Source organism: Macrosteles quadrilineatus, unplaced genomic scaffold (assembly GCF_028750875.1).
Source record: "Macrosteles quadrilineatus isolate MER2022 unplaced genomic scaffold, UCM_ALF_1.0 Scaffold_5__1_contigs__length_97177068, whole genome shotgun sequence".
NCBI classification, from domain to species: Eukaryota; Metazoa; Arthropoda; class Insecta; order Hemiptera; family Cicadellidae; genus Macrosteles; species Macrosteles quadrilineatus.
The window spans coordinates 90,177,976-90,201,495 of NW_026542598.1; the positions used below are offsets into that span (position 1 = coordinate 90,177,976).

Here is a 23,520-nt window from a genome sequence, read left to right on the forward strand (position 1 = left end):
GTATGAGCATGTGCGAGGACGGGATTTCGTGTGAGTACCGTAAACATCTTCCTGGATGAATTGCTTACGATACTTTTAATCATACTAGCAATAAGTTTAAACAACAAGTTTTTTGTTCATACTCCTGTAAAATAACATAACCTTATGCTTATATTATATTTCGCCTGACACCCCCCAACAAGGGGCCCCTCCAGGAAAATTTTGTATTTTAATGCTGTTTGGTGACTTTTTAAAGTAATTTTAAAATCAAGAACTGTGCCCAAAAACCTCCGTTATGTTTTTATGACAAAATGTTTACATTTTTCCAGGGTGCAATAGGGGGGGATAATATACCCCCCCTGTAATATACCCCTATACCCTCCCCCCACCCTTGGAACCGACTCTATGTTGGTGCGCCACCATTAGATCAGGTTCATCACTGATGGACAGGTAATATAAACCATTTGATTGTATAAAAATGGTACACTGACTATGGAACTTGGATAAAATCTTCTATTACACATTCCATCCTCATGTGAAATTGTAGCCAGATTTTTAATCAAGATCGTCGTAGTTGATGTGAGCCACCTTCAGATTGCGCTGATCTAAATTACAAAATTATGTTGAATACCCTACACAAACTTTTTTACAAAGTCAATTTAAGGAATTACTTATGGTGAGCTATAGCAACTTTTATGACCCATCAACCTGGCCAGCAACAAAAAATAAGGTATAAAATAGAATTTTAGTCACTAGTGTATTCTGTGACTGGCTCACACAACTACAATTTTTTGTTTAATAAAAGTTGGTAACAGTAACAGCTGGACCATATAGATGGTATGTCTTCTTCAGTATCCAATAGCTTCTAATAGCTGAAATATGCTTCCATATTCCCAGAATCATAAAGTATACATACTAATACTACTTAATAAAGTATAGTAACAAAATCTTGAATGATTCACAAAACCAATCAATCAGGAAATTAAGAAACACTTCTGGATCCACTTCTTTGTTCAGTCAAAATGTTTTATAAAATGTCCAAAATACCCAAGAAGGAATCAAATTACAAGCGATGGTTCAGACTAGATAGACAAAAGACTTGATTTTGAGAACTAAAACCGATAATTATGTTCTTGTGTTTTTTTGCCCACCGGGTGACGTGGCGCGACACATTGGAAAAAAGTTGCCACGTATACGTGCCATGTTATTTTATGGACTGACGCCCACCTATCAACCCAGCGGGGGGCGCGATGCGGCGCAGAAAAAAAAGTTCTCCTCGAAAATGGTAGTGAGAATTCGGTAGAGAAGTTCTTTCTTTCATGTTGCCGCACCTCCGTTGAGTTGCCTGGTGGGCACGGAAACAGCGTCTTCTCCTCCTCTGCCGCTCTGTTTTCAGAAAGTATCGTGAGCCCTTCGGGTGTGTTCGGGTCCGAATTGAAGTGCACTGTGTATCCCCTCCACAAGAATAATTCTCTGCGCTGCCCTGCACTTCACAAGAGTTGCTTGGTGGGCGCGGCCCCTGGAGAAGCAGACTGAATTTATTCTCCACAGCCCGAAGTGGTTCCTAGCTTTATTAAATGTCTATCAGTTAATCATATCTTAGATGACGGTGACATGTATAGATTGAAAAAAGAGACAGCTTAGCTTGTAAGACAACTTTATATGCAAAACACTGTACACAAAAATAAATAGCGAATATATTTCTAAACGTAACATGGCAGGTTATAAATCGAAGCGAGAGACGATGGTAGATTCTTTAAAGCTTGTAAGCCTGACGAATCATGAGATCGAAGTAGGCATCATGGTCAATGGAGGCACTAATTCCAGAATAGTAGTTGAGGAACTCTTCTTGGGTTACCTAGAAAACATTTTAAATAAAACTCCATGAAGTTACTATAGCTGTAAGAAAAAGATTACATATTCTACACTCAATATTTTAATCCAAGCTAAATGCTTTTTCCTAAAAACATATTCTACACTCATTAACTATTTGAATATGGCTTACAGTACTCATTTTTTATTGTAGAATTGAAAATGTTTTCAATCTTTAAACCCATTGTATATTTTTAGGAGGCCCCTGCTCTATGGTGTTTATACCATTCCTTCCACTCTGGTTTACATATCACTTAATCCTTTGACAGAGACAACACATTTCAAGCAAAACATGAAGGTTTATATTAGAATGGATGCTTGGTGATGAACCCATTGATGCTAGAATAGTTTTTTCTCTATTAATTATTTGTTTTTCTCTTCATGTGTATTTAAACACGATCGATGTGAATTGTAACCAAAATAAAAGCCAAAGAAGGAAAATCCTCCTCTTCTATACCAATTCAAAGGAAGCAAAACAGGTGTTGTGTACAATCCTTATTAAAAGCAATAATGACGTCAACTTTCACCCAAGCTAAGCATCGTAAACTTAAGGTGGGCTTTCCACTCCAGCCAATCCACACATTAGCAAGCTTAATGTGGATATTAGATTTGAATCTGCACATGTGGAAAGTCCACAATACTCTTCTGAGCTAGCATGCCACCATTAACCGAACGGGACGATTGACACTAGCGTTCAGACACAGGTTAGACTAGACGTGATACGTGAGGACAAGTGGGTTAGCAGTACGACTATTTCGCGGTGAAATGCGGAGACGAGCTACACTCGTAAGTCGTCGCCAATTGGTTAAGATCACCAATTCCTTTTCAGAACCATTAAATAAAATGCCAATTTACTAAAACAGCTTCTTCCAGTTTTGAACCATCAATCTCCTGATGGCTTCTGATTGGTTTACAAGCGCTATAACCACTCAGCTCCCAATATTTTTACACATATTTACACCTACACTGATATTTTACACTCACCCTCCCATCTCCGTCCTTCTCGAAAGTCAATAGGAACTTTTTCAATATTTGCTCCTCAGTTTCCTCTCCACTGAGGTATTTCGGGTGTGACTTGACCGAGTACGTGTGCTTGAGGTCGTCAATGGATATGACTCCGTCGCCTGTCTTGTCCAACTTCTTGAATGCTTCTTGTACGGCCTTCACACGAGTATTGCTCATTGGGGGCTGAAGAAGAGAAATTAGTTAACCTTTTACTAGTAAATGGTTGTGAGTACTCCTGGATGGATTTATTTGAATATAACAAAGAGGTTAAAAGAGAATATTCGCTAGATATAGTGTCAACCGATAGATTTGACTAGGAAAAGTAGTAGAATTACACTTTTATGTTTAAGATTTACAAGTGTTAATGAAAATTATGGTTGACTTAAACCACTTAAGTCTGCGGATTGAAATTCACTCATATTTGGGTAAAAATACGCACATGTGTGACGTCCCCTTCTCAAATGCTAATGATAATTACAGATTTATGTGTTTCCAAATACAGCGAGACCCAAATATTTGTTTAAACTAAGGTTGAGTGTATACTAAAGGATGATGCCTTGTGTAGCTTTGTTACTGACAAAGAAAAGCTGTTTCATTTGCCAGGATCATTAATAAAAAGCCCAAGGACAGCTGGGTCTAGTTTCGAACCATCTAAAAGCTACCATGATAAAAGTATCTAGCAAGTCATATTACACTCATACGTATCATCAAAACAAAATACATCAATACAACATGTTCTCTTTTATAGGTGTTTGCATGTTATAATTAACGGAGGTCATTCCACTTGGCAAAATTTAGAGTGGTGCGTGTGGTTAACAGGTGTTTTGTTATTGATCAAATGAAAGAACAACCCCCCATGCCTTCTAATCATGTTGGAAACATCTGGGACATGAACATGGCACTGTCTCATCAAACATTCAGAGGGATACATGGAGAATCGCATGCAAACTGTCATTGCGACGGAAAACCTTTTATTACGGCAATATTCTACAAGACAACGTACAACGTACATTAATTTATCTGTCATGTTTAAGTGAGCAAATAATCATTGCTATTGATTGATGAAACAGACTTTAAATACTTTAAACTGAAATGGTGACCATACGAAGGTAGGTATTTTAAGCCAAGTATGATGATTGTAGGATGAGTGGCGCGGTCTTGTAATCTTGTTAGTGACTAAGGCCGACATGTTCCTTAGACATGACTGTTACTTGATAGCCAATACAGCCAATGGCAACTGCGGATGTCAATCCACACCAGGGAGTATCGCATCCACAGATCATGCATATAAATATCCACAATTCGTGACCTCCAAGTAGCTGGATTACAGGACAATGCCACGGTCCCAAGTCTGAGTGTACTTAAAATTGTACTCTTAATCCATTAATTTTAATAAACTTATGTGTCTATTGGAAAAGAATTTTACCTTAGAGAATTAAGATAATTTTATTCATTGTGAACGCCTCCCGTATATTTTTATTTGTGTTAATTTTATTTCTACCATTAGCTTTTTAGTTTTTTGCATGGTCTTGTTACTATCTACATTGACATTCGGTTCGACAGCATCATTAATTTGACAGCCCAATAACAAAAAGCAAAACTATAGGTCCGGTCTTGCTTGGAATCGAACCAACCTTTAGATTCCACTTGGCTACCGATAGAATATTGACAATCAGATTATAGAGCTACAAGCTCTGAAATGTCTATGACCTATTTTTGTATCAGTGGTTAGTAACACCGACTATTTATTCAGCAAGGTTGATTTGCAAAATGGAATCAGTTATTTCAAAGGCCTAATTGAAAGGATAAATTGTCACTTTACGCATCTGGTTGAAAATTAGTGTTAATAAACATACAGTCTAAGGAAGCTATAAGTTGATCGATATGCAAAGGTCTACACCTACCCTTAAGGATACTAAGAACTCGTCCATGTTTATGCTGCCACTGTTGTCTGCATCAAATCTTTTGAACAGGGCCTCAATCTGTTCAGTTGTCAAATCCATTCCCGTGTCGTTCATTCCTTCCGTGAACTCCTCCAGGTTCAGAGCTTTATTTCCGTCATCATCCATCCGCCGGAATAACCTGGGAAAATGCAAGTAGACTTGAGAGTATTGTACATATTCTAGTGATCTTTAAATACCTTCTTCAAATCCAAAAATATATGATAATTGGGATGTCCAGCAAAATGGCTTAACATGATTGCTGACTAATTTGTCCTTTGTTTTAAGTAGGATTTTGTTTGGATACATATTGGTTCATTACAATCCCAAACTCTGAGTCCAACAACTCTAGTTTTAAAAACATAAAGTACTCCTCTGGAAAATGTTTAAGCCCTAACTGTGACGCAAATGTCAGCCATTCTGCATTACATAAAAGAAAATACTCTGGCTTATTTTTGTTATTTTGTTGTAGACCTTCTTGATATTGTCACTAATTTTCAGTAAAATGTTATACATGACAAATATACAATAGTTTCAGTTTTCATCTATAGTTGGTAAGTCTCACCAAAAATAAGTTGTTTGCTAATGTACATCTTGGCTTAAATTTTAACGGCTTGCTGAAGAAATCATTCAATTGATTTTGAAATAAAATCTCCTCCCACATCCAAACAAACATAAAAATCCTCTTCTCCTTATTTTATTTGACAAATTCAACTGTTCATATAAAACAGCTGATTACCTTCTAATAGAGAGTATTCCTGATGACCCTCGCACCAGACACAACAACCTCAGTTTCTCTAGAGGGTCTGAGGCTAGCTCTGTTTTAAAAAAAAATTAAATGTTCAGTAAAAACAGCTGATTACCTTCCAATAGAGAACATTCCTGATGACCCTTGCGCCAGACACAACAACCTCAGTTTCTCTAGTGGGTCTGAAGCTTGCTCTGTTTTATAAAAATTTTAAATGTTCAGTAAAAACAGCTAATTACCTTCCAATAGAGAACATTCCTGATGACCCTTGCGCCAGACACAACAACCTCAGTTTCTCTAGAGGGTCTGAGGCTTGCTCTGTTTTATAAAAATGTTATAAATGTTCAGTAAAAAACAGCTAATTACCTTCCAATAGAGAACATTCCTGATGACCCTTGCGCCAGACACAACAACCTCAGTTTCTCTAGAGGGTCTGAGGCTTGCTCTGTTTTATAAAAATGTTATAAATGTTCAGTAAAAACAGCTGATTACCTTCCAAAAGAGAGTATTCCTGATGACCCTCGTGCCAGACACAACAACATCAGTTTCTCTAGAGGGTCTGAGGCTTGCTCTGTTTTAGAAAATTTTTAAATGATCAGTAAAAACAGCTAATTACCTTCCAACAGAGAACATTCCTGATGAACCTTGCGCCAGACACAACAACTTCAGTTTCTCTAGAGGGTCTGAGGCTTGCTCTGTTTTAGAAAAATTTTAAATGTTCAGTAAAAACAGCTGATTACCTTCTAATAGAGAACATTCCTGATGACCTTTGCGCCAGACACAATAACCTCAGTTTCTCTAGTGGGTCTGAAGCTTGCTCTGTTTTAGAAAAATTTTAAATGTTCAGTAAAAACAGCTGATTACCTTCCAATAGAGAACATTCCTGATGACCCTTGCGCCAGACACAACAACCTCAGTTTCTCTAGAGGGTCTGAGGCTTGCTCTGTTTTATAAAAATGTTATAAATGTTCAGTAAAAAAAGCTGATCACCTTCTAATAGAGAGTATTCCTGATGACCCTCGCGCCAGACATAACAACCTCAGCTTCTCCAGAGGGTCTGAGGCTTGCTCTGTTTTAGAAAAATTTTAAATGTTCAGTAAAAACAGCTGATTACCTTCCAAAAGAGAGTATTCCTGATGACCCTCGTGCCAGACACAACAACTTCAGTTTCTCTAGAGGGTCTGAAGCTTGCTCTGTTTTAGAAAAATTTTAAATGTTCAGTAAAAACAGCTGATTACCTTCCAAAAGAGAGTATTCCTGATGACCCTCGTGCCAGACACAACAACCTCAGTTTCTCTAGAGGGTCTGAGGCTTGCTCTGTTTTAGAAAATTTTTAAATGATCAGTAAAAACAGCTAATTACCTTCCAACAGAGAACATTCCTGATGAACCTTGCGCCAGACACAACAACTTCAGTTTCTCTAGAGGGTCTGAGGCTTGCTCTGTTTTAGAAAAATTTTAAATGTTCAGTAAAAACAGCTGATTACCTTCTAATAGAGAACATTCCTGATGACCTTTGCGCCAGACACAATAACCTCAGTTTCTCTAGTAGGTCTGAAGCTTGCTCTGTTTTAGAAAAATTTTAAATGTTCAGTAAAAACAGCTGATTACCTTCCAATAGAGAACATTCCTGATGACCCTTGCGCCAGACACAACAACCTCAGTTTCTCTAGAGGGTCTGAGGCTTGCTCTGTTTTAGAAAAATTTTAAATGTTCAGTAAAAACAGCTGATTACCTTCCAATTGAGAGTATTCCTGATGACCCTCGCGCCAGACATAACAACCTCAGCTTCTCCAGAGGGTCTGAGGCTTGCGCAGCGGCTCTCCTAGCGTTGTTCATCATCTCTGATTCCTCTCTGCTGGCGCCGCGGATCATACTGTGCATATTGTTAAGAATAAATACAAACTGCACAAACAACTGATAAAAAATATCAATACAATGAATGAAATGCAAATTTCACACTTTAGTTTTTTTTACACTTATACTGTAACTAGCTGTACCCGTGGGCTTTGCCCCGTTTAACTTCTTAATTTTCAAGATGATCTCGTTCGCATGGCTCAATCACGTCCTGGTTGAAGTTCGTTCGCTACGCTCACTCACCTTTGGGTTGGAGCTCGTTCGCTGCGCTCACTTGCCTTCAGGTTAGCTCGTTCGCTACGCTAACTCTTCTCCAGGTTGAAGTTCGTTCGCTACGCTCACTCAACTTTTGGTTGCAAATTAGCTGTTGTCATTAATTACAATAAATAATAGTGCTGCACCCTGTTGGTAATCATTGTAACTTTAATGCAATTGAACATTATAGATCAGAACCAACTTGTTTAATTGAAACAGCTGTTAAGATTAATTAGTTCCTTTTAAATATGAAAAATCATAAGGCTAACATGGGAAACTCCAGAGCCACTGGGGCGGAGCCCGAGAGTCCAATCAGAATAAAAACAACTTAGTTTTCCTATTTAATGCATAAAGAATCAATGTACCAAATTTCAGCCTCCTAGGTAAATGGGAAGTGGGAGAATTAGTGATGAGTGTGTCAGTGAGTCAGTGAGGGCTTTGCCTTTTATAAGTATAGATTATTTTGACCAGTCACACCGCTCATCATCAGGCCCAATCGGAGACGACTGGATGAAATCAATTTCCATTGTAGAATCTTATATTTACTGTTGTGTCTGTATAAGGATTTGTAGATGTAGGTGTGTAAATAAATTGAATGGTGTTGGAAGAGGTATTTGATATAATCCTACGGTAGAGCCAACCCCTTAAATGCTAATCAAGATCTTATTCAAACTGACCATTAATTTCTCACTTTGCCTAAAATTGTGTTTTTCTGAAGTATTTTGCAACTTTTAATTAAAGGTCAAATAGAGAGTCAACCTTTTTAGCATGTTGTAGAAGTTTCATAAAAATATTGTTTGTGTCTTGTGTCTTAGAGGTGCTGGATATGTTTTTTCTGGGACACAAACATAAAAACTGTACCCTAAATACTTAGATACGTTTTTGAAACACTTTGGCTTTTCTCAAACTACACATACAAAATTACAAAAATTTAAATCACGCTTAAAATATTTAGAAGTATTTACTTTGATTTCAGTATAAAAATGAAATTCCTAGTGTGGTCTCTAGGTGTTTTATTAACAACCATAAAAAATAGAAAAAAATACTTATCTCTCCTAGTCAGAAAACACACATCACCCACTGCTAGATACTCATGGTTTTTAGTTTTTAAATTATCAATTAGCTTGAAACTTTAAAAACTTTATTTTCTAACCAATAAAAAGACCTTACCACTGCCTAAACACGTGATATAAAACCTGCTTGCAATCTAGAAGACGACTGCTCTCACTTGCAGAAGGGATGAAATGAATTGATAAATCACCGGGAATCACTTGTTGCACGTCCGCAGGGTGTACTCTATGTTTCCGGACATTACCCAACGTGGCACGCCAACCCCCCCCCACCCCCCCCACCAACTACTTCAACACCCCCCCCCCTTCAACAACGACCCCAACCTTATGGACATTGATAACCGATATCTAAGTCTGCATCGTGCTAGATTAGTCACTCCAATATCAGCTGATATAGTGGATGAATCAGCTGATATTTGTGTACGTCTGTTGACGTGCACATTGGAGCGGGTGACGAATCCGTATTGTATTTGGAAGCTGAAGATTGATAAATGAGTGTCACTGTTTCCTAAGATATCAGGACAATGCTATGGATGAGTGTAGTGTAAGGGTAAGCTAATAAAAACCACACGAAAATAGAAGTAAAGAGGCTAATTCGTTTTAAAATTCTTTGAATTGAGGACTTGAAACATCAAAATTTACACACCGGTTCAGTGTTATAATAATCGTACTTTTATGTAAGCACGTTTTTTATATAACCCCTTTTCTCTATCAGCTCGTGTGCGTCGCATGGAAAATCTACACATACTGGTAGAAAGATATTTTCTTGTGGATATTCAGAATCACTTAATAAATTATAAAAGGCTCAGAAAATAAGCACAAAAATGCATTTAAAATAAATAAAAAATATCATTGGGCCTTATTGGTTGCCCTGCTGGAGACGAAATAACGAAATATAAACAGAAAATCAAAACAAATGGAAGAAATTCCAATCACATATTTTATTTACAGCGTGGGGTGAAAATAGAGAAGTCATTAACGACATATTTTTCGTCGAGTTTTCGACCACCTGACGACCTATAAACATAAATATCAAACAGTGGCCTAAGATGATAGTTCATGAACAGTATCCACCAATTAGTTGGATTAGTTCACTATCACATAACCAATACATATCGAGTTGTAGTAATTAATCGCGTTGACTTTCTCCATTGATTATTTCCTTCATATTAGTTAACGTAAAATTGTAAGCCAATTACAGTAGGTACACCAATTGACCGACGTGTAGCTTCATCGACAAACCAGTCGACATGTTAAGAACACTTGGATAATAATTTTTTCCATGATTCTAAAAGTTTATATATGCGTAAAGTAATATTGTTTTACCACAAGTGGAAATTTTTATATGTAAACACATAATCGACCGAGGGACAAACAACTTAAAGCCAATTATGATCTTTCTTCATTTAACAGGGATTAGACATTAAATAATTGAGTGACCGATAAAATAAAAGGAACATTTAAAAGGTACGGAAAGTTTTGATAAACTAGTTCATCGTATAAAACCCGGTAGCTCTTTACATTAATTTAGATTGTGTTGATGACTTTAGAAATTGTCTAATCTATAATATTAAAACGAAACAGTGTTTTTTTATTTCACGATTCTGGAACAACCACTCGACAGATTTTCATGATTTTTGTGTTGAAAGAGAGATAATTTTGAGAACTAGGGAATGTCGAAGCCATAATTTTAGTTTAGGGTTTCAGTTTTTTTGAAATTAAGTTTTAATTTTTAAAAAGTCTAGCAGCCGATGCTAAGATTCTAAACGAGCTTTTGGTGTAATATAATTTGTTTATCATAACAGCTGTAAACATTCAGCGTTTGTAACAAAAATTCAGCATTTGGATAAAATTAAAAGACATACTAAGGGTTGACTTATTTATACTATGTGTAATGCTAATCATTGATACGTTCAATCCTTCGATAAGAGGATGACAGATTATTTAAATATACATAGGTAAAATACTAGGATGTTCAAAGGATTTTTTTTTAAATAAATCTTTGTAATCTTCGGTTTGTTTTAGTGAAATATAATTTTCTTTTAACTAACAGCTGGTTAAATATGAAAATGCTCTGTAGAACTATGAGGTTATTTTATTTACTCTGATTTTTCATTGATTTTTAGGAAATAAGTAAGATTAGTAGACCACCGAGAAAAGTAACACCATCGATGTATACAAGTCGAGGCTCTGTACACGAGTCTTAAAAAAGGATATGCAAATTATTATACTGCTCAACTTTTTTAGGAAAGGGTAGGAAAATCCATTTTTTACACGTTTCAATTCATCTTGGTTTGTTCACAATCAATGTTTTTGAATAATTAAACTTTGTTTGGATTAGGCCCGGAAATATTGATGTCATAAAGAAGGAGAACAAGAATCCTCAGGAATACAATTTTAAATTGCCACCACAGCCCAGACGGGTTTTATCCAAAGATATACAAATGAATGACATAGATTGAGCACAACGTCATCATTGACCTAGGATACTGCAATTAGACTAACAATCTTTTTATGAAATCTAAAAGTTTGGCGTGTGTTTAGTTGTGGTTGTTTGGAGGCGCTGAATTTTATAGTTTAAATAAATGAATACGGGGAATTACAGTGTATATTGATTCAATGAGGGTGGTTTAATTTATTTTATTTTACCTTCCAACGGTCAAGAACCAATTTACAATAATATGTTGTATAAGATGACTTATTCTAACTTAAACATATACATACAAAAGTATTTTTGACAAAATGACATGCAGTAAGTTTAGTAAATAATACAATTTCAGCAGTATCAAAATGGACGTACACAAAGCAAAACTTTAAACAACAACCAATGAACAAGAACAAAAAAACAAGAATAGTAAGTGAAAATATAAATTATTAAGGATATTAGAAGGAATGGATAATAAACATAGACAATTAATTACGTCACTAGCTTTACTAGCGTGTTTTACGTTTTAAATTCCTTCAACATGTGACCAGTTCTTTTGTTTAAATGAATATTATTTTATTTTCGACTCAGCTGTTTACTAAAACAAACTATATGTTGTTGTTTTGACTTTTCTTTGTTTACACTTATTTATTTAGCAATTGATGCAGTGAAATTGATATAAAGATGTGTGGACGATTCGTTTAATGATGTCAGGACACCAACTTTATAATTATGTGTACTGTGAATTTTATTGGATGTTTTCGTTTTATTTTAGGGAGTTTCTATTCAGACCTACTGGAAATTGTGTATAGTATGAGTAATTGTATTGTGTTGATATTGATTATGGAAGAGGCAGGTATGCGATGTAATTGGAAGGTGATATCGTTGACTAGGCCTATACACTTTCTCAATTGATAATTACTCTTTCTACTGTAGGATGCTATAAAATTTGTCTTTATACGTGTACGCTAGCTGTTCTGATTTATACACAGTTTTAACTGACTAATCCCGTACGTAGGACGGGCTAACACCTCGTTGGTTTAATTACCGATGGTTGATTTAATTATCAGCGTTTGTTAGTAATTACCTACCTTTAAACACGAGTCTCAAAGCTTTGTTTACTATTTCATTGCTCGAAATAATGGAATTTTCCGGGGCGGCTGAAAACACGAGGTGGAGATGGGTGGGTTTCACATTAAATTGAACATTTTCCGAAAAGCACTTTAATTTTGTAAAAATTAACCATCCACTTTTTCGCCTTCGAGATGTAAAATATCGCAGTTTTTTCAAACCATTTTACAGAGCGAAAAAATCATTTAGTAGATTGAAGCGTCCTTGTATGGTAAAATTGCAAAAACAACAAATTTAAAATTTTCAGGTTATTGATATAGAAAATAAGTAAACTGTTGTAGTTTAGTGAATAATTGCTTATCAAGTTTTGTAAATTTATTTTATACTAAGCTATAATTATACTTTATTATTAGCTAAGTACTTATTAAACCTAATGTAAGTTAAATGGGGAATAAATCTGCTAATTTTATGATAATATTTGAGCTAAATCCAATCAGGAAAAAGGAAATTCGCTTAGTCTGCAGGATTGCTCTAGCGAGGATATTTGAGCTCTTTGCTTTCAGATTGTCTCGGTTCAAAAGTTGGTTTGGTCAGCAGAAAATATTAATAAGCAGCACCAGTACCTACACTCTATCGTCTATCCGATGCTATATCTGACTGTGTTAACTTTTGTTCTAAAACTTGCTACGGCTTCATGACGATGGGGTGTCTAGTTCTAACCATAAATCAACATTACAAAAAAAAGTGTAATAAGGGTAGTTTTACTGCACCAGTTAGTACTCCTGCGTTGGTGTTCACCCCCCTTCTTCGTGCGGAAGAGTTTTAACGGGTTCCCCGATTCTTATCCGTAAAAACTTTGTCGAACTTGCCTATCACGCAGCCCACGATATAAACGTTTATACTTTCATCGTATTTACACGTTCTTTGGTGCAAAGCAACATTGTATTTGCATTAGTATAACGCACGCGAACGTTGCTGTGTAAATAAAATATTTGTGTTAAACCCTATAAATAATTTTGAAAGATTGCACGGTACAATCTTAGACAAACCCACACAAGTAGACTTCTCATCCCATTGTAAATTTTGAAGCTCGTTTTTCGTTTCTTGTTCATGTCCGGTGACACTGGGCGCTAGTGTTGACGAAATTTGGTTTCTATTGTTTTAGGCTTAATTGATTTCCGCTTTACTGTTTGGTTGTGGTTATACTTTAATACTTTTTCAATGAAATGGCAACCTTACGAAGTAGGTATTTTTAGCCAAGTATGAATGAGTGTAGGATGAGTGGCACGATCTTGTAGTATTATAAAATAAAATTGGCTTCGGCAGTTCCATAAGGAGGAGAAAATCTATTAAGGGGGTATGTTTAACTTTAATGGTACAATGCAGCAGAAATTATTATATTTTCAGTGTTTACGGGGAAACTAACAATAAATGCAAATGAACTAAAAAAACTGTCAAGAGTTCTGAAAAAAACTATTGTTCAAAGTTCAATACTATTTTCCAATAACAAGTTTTCCTTAAATATATTGGTTAGGTATTTTTGTAAGCTATTAGTTTTTAAAGTGTTTAAGTCATGTTGGCACGTCAGCATTCAATAAAAATTAAAACTGTTTTAGAACTACTAATATTACTCCCCATAGCAATACAAATAGATTTTCCTACTGTAACATAGGTTAGATGTCTTCAACATACCGGCAAAAACCAGAATAAATTTTTTTAATATTATTTTCTTCTTGAAAGCGTTTAAGTACGGTCCTTCAACATTCTACAGTCAACGATGCAACAAAACGATATTAGCATATGGTAACGTACCTTGCGGTGATAGTAGCTCACAGAAGGCTATACTATAGGTAGATTAAGAGGAAGAGGCACTAAGGCACTGGGCGTCTGTCTGTCTGTCTGTCTGCGTCGCGCCGCCGCCCTCCCCCACCCAATCATCCACCCAAAACCCCCAGACGCAAAACACCCGCACCCATTGACACAGTGACCCAAAAGGTACATTCGATTTCCTTTTGTGTATCTTTGACAACATCTTCCCTTAATTGAAGGTCATTAGTGTTATTGTTGCAATATTAAGAGGTTAAGACTGTTTACTTTCCTACAGCTACAAACTTCGGTAACGGCACTTATTGAATAATAATTATTCTTTATTGTCAATTATTGTGGTAGGTTACATGTTATGGAATCAAACCCCCTTTAAGTATTTTCAACAAGTAAAGAAGCTCCACAGGGAAGTTTAAAAATAAGAGACACGATTAAAAGAGAATGGTAAAACACAAGTTTCACTTCATCGAAATCTGACTCGTATTCAGGTGGAAATCCAGGACTTAGTACATTGTAAACACATTTTTATAAGATGTTTCGTTAGAACTTTTAGACACTTAGTTTTCCGACTCCGTCAGATTTTGTACATTGTTGCCATGTTCCATCTTCCAACTTCAGATGGAACGTCAGATTCCTGATCTTGGAATTGTGAAGCTTTTTTTAGTCAGGCATAGAAAACGTCATCAATAATCTTTTAAGAACATTCAAAAGCGAGACTGTGATCGTAAACTATGTGGTTACTAGGCAAAATCTACAAAGTTGTAATATTCCAGAATTATCGTCTAAATTATTAAAATGTCTTTTGTACTAAATTATTTTGTAAACATGGCCTGTACCATCGGTCATAGGTCTGTCAATGCTTTTGTCAATTTTCCTTTCTACTCGAAAGACGACGAGCCTACACTAGTAGGTGGTACTCTTGAAAAGTAAGTTTTTAAAGTAAAATACGAATATTTTCAAATTATGAGGTTACTGTAGATACAAACAAGTGTAAAGAGCTGCCTTTGACAATACTGTGTTAAAACTACACACGAATATATGTACCACTAGCAGAGTACCCGTCCTTCGTACGGGATTGGCATAAAAGTACAAAATGCTTATTGCAGCACTCAAGCTCTGCGTTTGCAATGGGGGGGACACGATTTGATAAAATTTGCTTCTTTAAATTTACTGTATACTATAGTATTACACATCTACCATAGCCATTATATTCTACTACTTCACCTAAACGATAGAGAAAAATAAACTGTTAAAGATTCGCAAAATATCACAAATGATTCATTAAATTAAAAACATAAAAGTAACTGTAAATAATCCTACTTTGACAGTTCCCATTTCATATCATAGATTTTTAGCTGTTTCCATAAATGCACAAAAAGTAATAGTGCTGCACTCTATTGGTAAATCTTATAACTTTTTAATGCTTTTGCATACTATAGAACCAACTTGTTAAGTTGAAAAACAGCTGACTAAATTTTTTAATTCCCTTTAAATATGAATACTCATAAGGTTAACATGGGGAACCACAGAGCCACTGGGGCGGAGCCCGAAAGGATATTTGAGATAATAATATGCCTATATGTTAATCGGGAATGTTAGCTACAATCATGCCAAATTTCAGCCCAATCCGTCCAGTAGGTAATGCGTGATTGAACTTCAAACAAACAAACAAACAAACACACAAACTTTTACATTTATAATATTAGTAAGATAAGATTATGATATCTCATAAACAATTAATAGAGAAGAATTCAAATAAGGGACTCCACCGATTTGTTTATGATAGTAACAAATTAAATAAATTTATTTGCAGTTAACCGTCATATCCAAATATGGTTGACAACCTTGAAACGTAGATTGTTAACGAACTAATATTTTATTCGCTATTAATTCTTTATTTTTTCAATTCTACATCTAATATTTATGTGTGTATTGTCTGTGTAAATTTAATATTTTTCATTTAAAAAACGTAGACAATTTTGATGGTATTAATTGGAAAAAAAGTTTAGTCAATGAATAATTCTATGACTAAATGTACTTTTCTTCACTTATATTTCGTGTAAATAATTATTAAATTAGATGAATTTTGACAGTAATCTACTGTTTCAGATCCATAACTGGAAAACCTGAAGATGTATCAAAAGATATCGACAGTAGTTTAAATGTCATGGAACATGGAACATGGAATTTAACATGGAATTTAACATGGAATTTAAATGTCAATGAAAATAATGAAGACAAGGCCCATTCCAAGAGTGGTGCAGATGATTTAAGTTTTCATGATGCTCTTTATGAAAATTCAGATGAGTATAAACCTGACGGAACTTTAAAACTTGAAGATAACGATGAAACTACGCTGCCTAATCTAGAAGAAGTCTTGAACTACGATAAAGAACCCAAACAAGATTGTGATTTTGCAGATAAAGACGTTATCCATGTTGTAGTTGGCAACAGTAAACCTGAAGATGTGTCAAAAGACGATAGAATAACGCGCATAACATCAAACGACGGTTTTGATCAAGTTGAGAACCAGGAAAGCAATGTCCACCAAACAGCTGACGAGAATTTGGAACTTGAAGTGTCAAACTTGAAAGAAATGTCAAACTCGTTGGATGATAATGTTTTGGAAACGATTGCGGAACCAGGAGTTATACAAAGCTGCAGAGACTTAGAAAAAGAAAATGAATCAAAAGATAGTAACTTGCAGAAAATACTTGACAAATACGAAACCCGTGTTTCTGGAGACAGTGCAACAGTCTTGCCACACAATGAGAGTAGGCCTATACGTCCTTATTGTGATAGTGGTATAGGCCTTATATTTGAAAGGGACCACAAAAACGAATGTTTTAATCTCACACCAGAAAAACTTGATAAAGAAGAACATTCACTTAATGACAGACCGATGTGTCCCATTGTCCCAACTCATGAAAGTGAAGGTCCTCAAACTCCTAAAACTGACCTCAACTCGGGAAACACTCCAGCTTTGGAAACGAAAATGTCAAAGGAACTTGGAATTGAAATGAAATTTACAGGGATTTCAGTAATCTTGGAACCTTCAAGAAAGGCAGACGATGCGTCAAGCACTTGTTCAAATGACAGCTGGCACAGGTGGATTGGTAAATTCATGTCAAATCTTCAGCCAACATCTCCTATCGTTCAAGAAGTTTCCCCTGTTGAAATTTCCACTACCCCAGAGGAAGTCCTCACAGAGGAATGCGACTGTACGAAATCCCATTGTTGTCTTCAACTTGGGGATATCGATGAAGGATGTCCGGAAATGAATTAGTGTAATGTTGCAAAAAAGAAACATATTTTTCTGGCTAAAATTGTTATTGTTCAACTAAATAAACGGGAATAGACAATACTAAACCATAAAAGTCTTGTATATTTTTTTGAAACTTATATAATACCTACTATCTAAACTAGCTTATGGGTTTCCCCGGCCAAGTTATGACTGGGTCGTTGACCTGGCAAAATACTGAGCGATGTTTCGGATCTACGGCGATTCCTGACAGTCTAAGTACAACATTAAGTTGAGCTTTTTAATATTCTCAATTTTATTGTGCTATTATTTATCCATCCATGTATAGATTTATATTCTTTTAAGAATTTCAACTTTGCCATAAGAGCATTGATGCAAAAATGTAAGCTATTAATTTGTTAAGTACTAAACAGAATTTATAGGTTTTTAAGGGGTAAAACAGGCCCCCCTATTCTGTTTCATTCTAACCTATCCAGCACATTTTATAATATGGTAACAAGGTTGGTTATACATATGTAAGTAAAAGATTGCAGAATTGATTTCCAGGATCGATGTGTCAAATTGGAAAGTAACGAATGGAGTTATTGGTCGAAGTAATTTACTCTCGTCCTTACAATGATTCCCTCAAACTTTTAAAGATTCAATCGTTATCTGTTTGTATGAATAAGAAATCGTTATTTTGGACAAGATTTAATATATGGTGTGGGTCTATTGCCTTAATTCATTCTTCCTAGTGGATATGCCATTCTTAACAATCATAAACACTTTAATGCACGTCTTTCTCTAGAAGCTAGATAGTGAAATTTGACATTTTTAGTTACGGTTATTACCAAATGTAAAACTATCATGACCACATAGAATTATCGCTTACTCTCTAGTAACATCAAAATCCACCCGTTTTGAAATTTACCCTGAAGCCCCATTACCCCTTCTAGACATTTTAGTCATTAATTACATATAATATACATGTGCTCCGGACCTTACAACAGGGTGGTAATTTTACTGGCTCCATTAAGCTGAGGAAATATGGCTAAGTCGGTGACAAGGTGTACACAGACATGTAACACAGTACTCAAATATATATATATATATATATATTTATTTATTATTATTTAGTTTTGTAGAACAGACTTTTCTGAACACGTAGATAATAAAAATTAAGGACGAAAACATTTTTTTTTTAATTTCAGCTATTTTTTTAAACTATTGCAGCCTAATTTAGCATGTCCAAGGTCCTACTACTAATTAAGACGCAGAGAGTTCGCCGTCAAATATTAAATTTTATTAAACATTTTTTATTATTTAGTTTTGTAGAACACACTTTTCTGAACACGTACATACCAAATATTATGGAAGAAAAAATTATTTTAAGCTATACAGTGACTATTATACACTCTTACTTTAGCATGCCCAAGGGTCCTACTACTACCCGTGACAGGGGGTACTTTTGTCGTTTTCTGAAAGTCAAGTGGTTTTTAGTCAGGTACACTTTTCTTCCTCAATTATAATCCAATTTCAATAAAAATTGGTGTGTGTGTTCCTCATATGATAAGGAACAATAATACGAATCAGTTTCCATGACAACCAAAAATCTTTGAAATAAAAAAATATTTTATGTTAAAAAATTACAAAATATTTTATAAAATTTTTAAAATCATACTAACAATTTAATTTTGCTCAAAAACTTTTTTGCTTCACATTATTGTTGGTAATAATGTATTAAACTTAGTACAGACATTTAAAGTTGATAGGTTAATATTTGTAAAAGTTATGTGTACCTAAAAACTGTCATTTTAACATGGGCGGGATAGGGAGCGGCGGCCGCCAACATCAAAGGAGTGAGCCAGCCCTTGTATATCTCTAGCCCTGATAGGGAGTACTGTGTCACCTTAATCCAGGGCATTCTCAATAAGGGTCCTCTCTCCTGCCGTTTCGTGTAAACGCAAGGGTCTGGGCAACAGTGTTTCCAAAGGCTACATTTCACGTAGAATCGAAATTAGGGCGTCGTTTTGAAGAGAATCTAAAATATGATGGCTACAAAATGTTTATTATTGAACCATAAGACCGAAAATCTTCTTTTCAACGTAGACGAAAAATGAAAATTTTTAACTGCTTTGACTTATTATAGAATTGTTACTTTAAAATTGTAATACCAGGGCTGCATATATTGTTCTCTGTTCTGTAAAACCCCACTCATTGTTTTTTACCAGCATGTATGGATAATTTACAAAGGCAGTTGCCGTGAACGTCTGCAAGCGCTTCCCGCGGCGCTTCAATGGCGCGACATAGTTACTGAAGCCCGAGCTGAGATTTCCGAGCTGAGGTAGCGCACCCTAAATCAATAAAATTGTATTTACTAAGCTTTTAATGCAATGCCAAAAATCACTCATAAGCTAAAAGACCATTCCATTACAAAAATGTGTTTTGTAGGCTATTGCTTTTTTACCAAATCTTCAAAGGAATAAAAAAGTAACATTATACGGTTAGCACAATCATTCGACCCCAACAACTGACACAAACCAAAACGTGTTTCATATATGAAACCGTTAAGAAAACCTTAGCATAGATTAAACATTTAGTCTACGCTTACACTATTCAATGTAAAAACCACCAATAACAGCTGTTCCAACAGATCTGCTAACGTAAACAACAATATCTAACTCCTAGAAATTCTTTCCACAACTCTTCCATGGATCTATCCCTGATAAACCAACAGATACTCGTCTGGATTGGACCTATCTTCTCGCTTCCACCCTGTATCATGCAATTCTTCTCTCTGAACAGCCTCGAGATCATCCTCTGCGGATCGTCGCGTTCCAGAGCGGCCCGCTTCGCCCATTGGTATTGTTACTTGATTTGCTATATCCGTAATGTGATTGGTGTATGAATCTAAATTTGACATGTATGGTTTATGTTCTTGTTAATATGTTTAAGGTACAACCTGAATAAAATTTATAAAGATTTTTGATTATTTTATAGTAGAAACTCACCCAAGGCACAGAAGAAGTGTGAGCACAGGATCTTCCTCCGTCCAGTAGTGAGCGTTGATGAGGGTGAGGGGTGGTGTTGAATACTGCCCTAGACACCACTTAAGTGTCACCATTCAGTGTACCTCTGTGCCTCACTTCTCTATGCCTTAGGAACGTAAGGAGAGTTACTTTACCTTAGAAAGTTAGTGTTTGTTGGGACCTTAGGATGGGTGTTTTATGTTGAGGCAGAACTATGTATTTCCAAACGCCAAGTTGTCGCGACTTGTTTTCGTGTAAAATAGTTTTATGCAGTTCGGTCGAATCATTTTACAACGTCTTTTGTAAATAACTATAAAATGTATTTAAATTTATGAATTGTTTACAAAACTCCCTGCTATTCAAAGTGACACTCCTGTTTTTGTTTTTCTTAGAACGCAACCTTAGCAAATACTAGGTCGTCTGTTAAACATATTCATATATGCGACAAGACACAGTGTCTTCGTACGGTAATAGGGTTTATGTGGTCTATATACAACATAACTAGCATAACATAACATATAACATGTCAACTAGCTTAGAGTACTCGGCTAAATTTGAATGAATGAATAGTCTATACAATTATACACATTTATTTGTGCATCTAATAACATATCTTTGGCTAGTATTTGGATTATCGTTGTCTATGCGATACATATAACTTCGAACTCTTTTTACACCTCATCTTTCGAGTCCACCATGCAAATAATGGGTACACTTCCATATATGTTGGCACAAAAAACCGAATGAGTAATATTGATTATTCGACTGTTTAATTCGATATATCGTTTGGTTAGTTAGGTTAGGTTAAACTTACCTAACTAACCAAACGATATATCGAATAATCGATGTATCGATCGATATTTTCAGTCGGTTGTTTGTGCCAACAGATATGGAAGTGTACCCGATACATCGATGACTACGTACGTGTGGAAGTGTAAAGGATCTTAGTGTAAAAAGAAAGAAATCTATTTGAAAGTTAATGTAAACGGTCGGTGACATTGGTTGTTATTCAGAATGGGGAAGCGTTTCCCCTAGTTTCCATCGAGAAACGTTGAAAGACACATTTTAAACACCACCCGATCAACATTTTTACAAGTCATGATATAAAGTAAAAATGATATTAAGTGACCAGGCTCAATTGGAGATTTTGGCCATTGTACTGTCATAGACTATGATAGAAAACTCATTTGATTATCCGTAGAAATTCACTTGCGCTGTTTCATTGTTGTCACAAAATGCCATTACAATAATGAGAACCGCAAAAAACACGCTCACAAAATGCATAATTTATTTAACTGTGACAACGTTCGCGTTTGCTCTACAATGATAACTCAATGACGTGTCACTGAAGTGCATGAATGATTAACACGTGAATTAAAAATCATTCCTCACAGCACGCGGGGTTACATTATGGTACAGTTTGTATGTAAAGCTGTGCTTTTAATGGGTGGGGAAGTTGAGAACTACGAAACTCCCTATTTTCGCAACAACCCCTTCCACTTTTGATATAAGCTTGTGAAAATTTTTTGCAAGTGTATGAAATAAATGAGGTTTTTTTTGCAGAAGATTTTGGAAGAAAACGCATTTGTTTGACATTTTTCATAAGCTTGGAGGCCTGTAATTGTTACTACGCCTGTCTAACAACAATAATTGCCTCGGTAGCCGGGTTATGTTCAACTTCAAGTTTAAAGTTTGCTGGTTGGATACGATAAATATTGGACCCAGGTGACTTTTGTCGCTCAACGATAATGCTATTCATAATGGGGTCGACCTTAGATAGTAAAAAGACCAGGGTTTGGACCGTTCCCATTAAAGCGCAACTAGCTTTTAAAAGCAATATAAATAAATAAGTAGCCCAGTACATCCTTTGGTAGAAATGGTGACTGGTCCCTGTGGTTCAGCATCAAAAGATGTACATTCATGCTGTGCCACTTTAGTAACTGAATCACAGAAGGTGGTTACTTAGCTGTTATTTGAGCATTTAATGTGGCTAAAATCAGCTGATTTTAGTTAATCGGTTTTTAACTTCGAACTATTTTTACAGCTAATCTTTCGAGTCAACTTTACAAATTCAACCTTTTTGTTGACATCGTAACCGATAAATAAAAAAAAACCGATAGTTTTCCTATTCGAGCTCTTTTTGCCCATTTGAACAATGCAATCAGGAAAACAAACCTTGTAAAATATACAATTCCGAAAATATTTTTTCACCACACTATGATATTATTAGCTTATTAGCTGTGTTACATACGTTAATTAGAGGGTGAAAGTTACGTTTTGCAGGCCATGCCAGCTGTCATCGTCATTTGGGGACCGAGCAGGTTTTTACATCCCTAGTGCCGCAAAATCAGCTGTCCGCTTGCATATTAAATACACAAACAGTATCCATAGCATTGCAATAGAATTGTTTTATTTCACCGTTGCCTAGCAACTTATTATTATCATTTTTGCTGATTCCTGAAATTACTTCTTCACGTAACCTTAAAGTTGCGTTGACTATCAGTTTTCAATATTAGTATTGTGAATAGTAGTAGTGTGGTGAAAAGTTCGTACCACGGACCAAAAATGATTTTGCAGCTCTCGATCGTTTCAAGTTCTCGACTTCGTCTCGAACTTAAAAACTGTCTTGAGCCGGCAAAACCTCATTTTCGACCCTAGGTACGAAATATACTATTTCCTTCATTAATACTTTTGCTTTGCAGTGTTCAGTGTTTACACAATTTCTGTATAAATTGTGATGTGGTAGTCATGCTGTTCCAAATAATCGATGGTGATGTAGTCGATACGATACATTATTGATTGTTGCCGTAATGTGGTCGAGGCACGCAGTCGGAGATTAGTTCGTTGTGAAGTTGTTTTGTACTAAATGATTAGAGACAGATAAGAGTTGAGTACTGTTTATACACTTTACACCATAAATTGTACACTATCACGGTGCTGGCTTTAGTTCCCTCATACCCTAGTTACTTCAAAATTAACCAGGGAGAGACATAAAAGTGCAATCAATGACAACAATGTCCATCGCACAACTACATCAAGAATGTGCGGTTCATTTCATTCCCTATTTAGATCAGAGATATGAGACTGCTTGATCTCTTCACTGATGCTGTTACCGTTTACCATTTACCATTATGGCAGGAGGGGAGGGCCCTTACTACGCCCAGCTGTTATGACGTATTGTCCTTATTCAGTCATCCGCTACTGT

At 35.7% G+C, this 23,520-nt stretch overlaps 2 protein-coding genes across 5 annotated transcripts in view; one reads left to right on the forward strand and one right to left on the reverse strand.

The window, feature by feature from the left end:
- Positions 1-1,628: 1,628 nt before the first annotated feature.
- LOC128994037 (calcyphosin-like protein) overlaps positions 1,629-23,520 on the reverse strand; it is a 145,295-nt gene continuing 123,403 nt past the window's right edge. Inside the window, exons 2-6 of one of the 3 annotated variants that reach the window (XM_054418244.1) lie at positions 14,034-14,060; positions 7,279-7,419; positions 4,761-4,938; positions 2,836-3,039; positions 1,629-1,837 (exon numbers count right to left, since the gene is read on the reverse strand). In XM_054418244.1, the coding sequence (XP_054274219.1) occupies positions 1,736-1,837; positions 2,836-3,039; positions 4,761-4,938; positions 7,279-7,418 (624 nt within the window). In that variant the 5' untranslated portion in view covers position 7,419; positions 14,034-14,060 and the 3' untranslated portion in view covers positions 1,629-1,735. Of the gene's footprint in view, positions 1,838-2,835; positions 3,040-4,760; positions 4,939-7,278; positions 7,420-8,825; positions 8,945-14,033; positions 14,115-23,520 lie in introns of those variants that run through there. The other 2 variants (XM_054418243.1, XM_054418245.1) reach the window with 2 other exon arrangements.
- LOC128994035 (uncharacterized) lies at positions 14,826-17,407 on the forward strand. Of its 2 annotated transcripts, none has more exons than XM_054418240.1 (2): positions 14,826-14,971; positions 16,139-17,407. In XM_054418240.1, exon 2 carries the CDS (start codon positions 16,213-16,215, stop codon positions 17,329-17,331), a length of 1,119 nt encoding a protein of 372 aa, XP_054274215.1. In that variant the 5' UTR covers positions 14,826-14,971; positions 16,139-16,212; the 3' UTR covers positions 17,332-17,407. The 2 variants fall into 2 exon arrangements, with proteins under 2 accessions (XP_054274215.1, XP_054274214.1); XM_054418239.1 differs by having other exon boundaries at positions 16,155-17,407.

What these genes read in the sequence shown, in the direction of transcription:
- LOC128994035 (XM_054418239.1), top strand. Translation starts at nt 14,841, where the DNA reads ATGTCTTTTGTACTAAATTATTTTGTAAACATGGCCTGTACCATCGGT. An exon ending in GTAGGTGGTACTCTTGAAAA is followed by an intron (nt 14,972 to 16,154) that starts GTAAGTTTTTAA and finishes CTACTGTTTCAG; the next exon opens with ATCCATAACTGGAAAACCTG.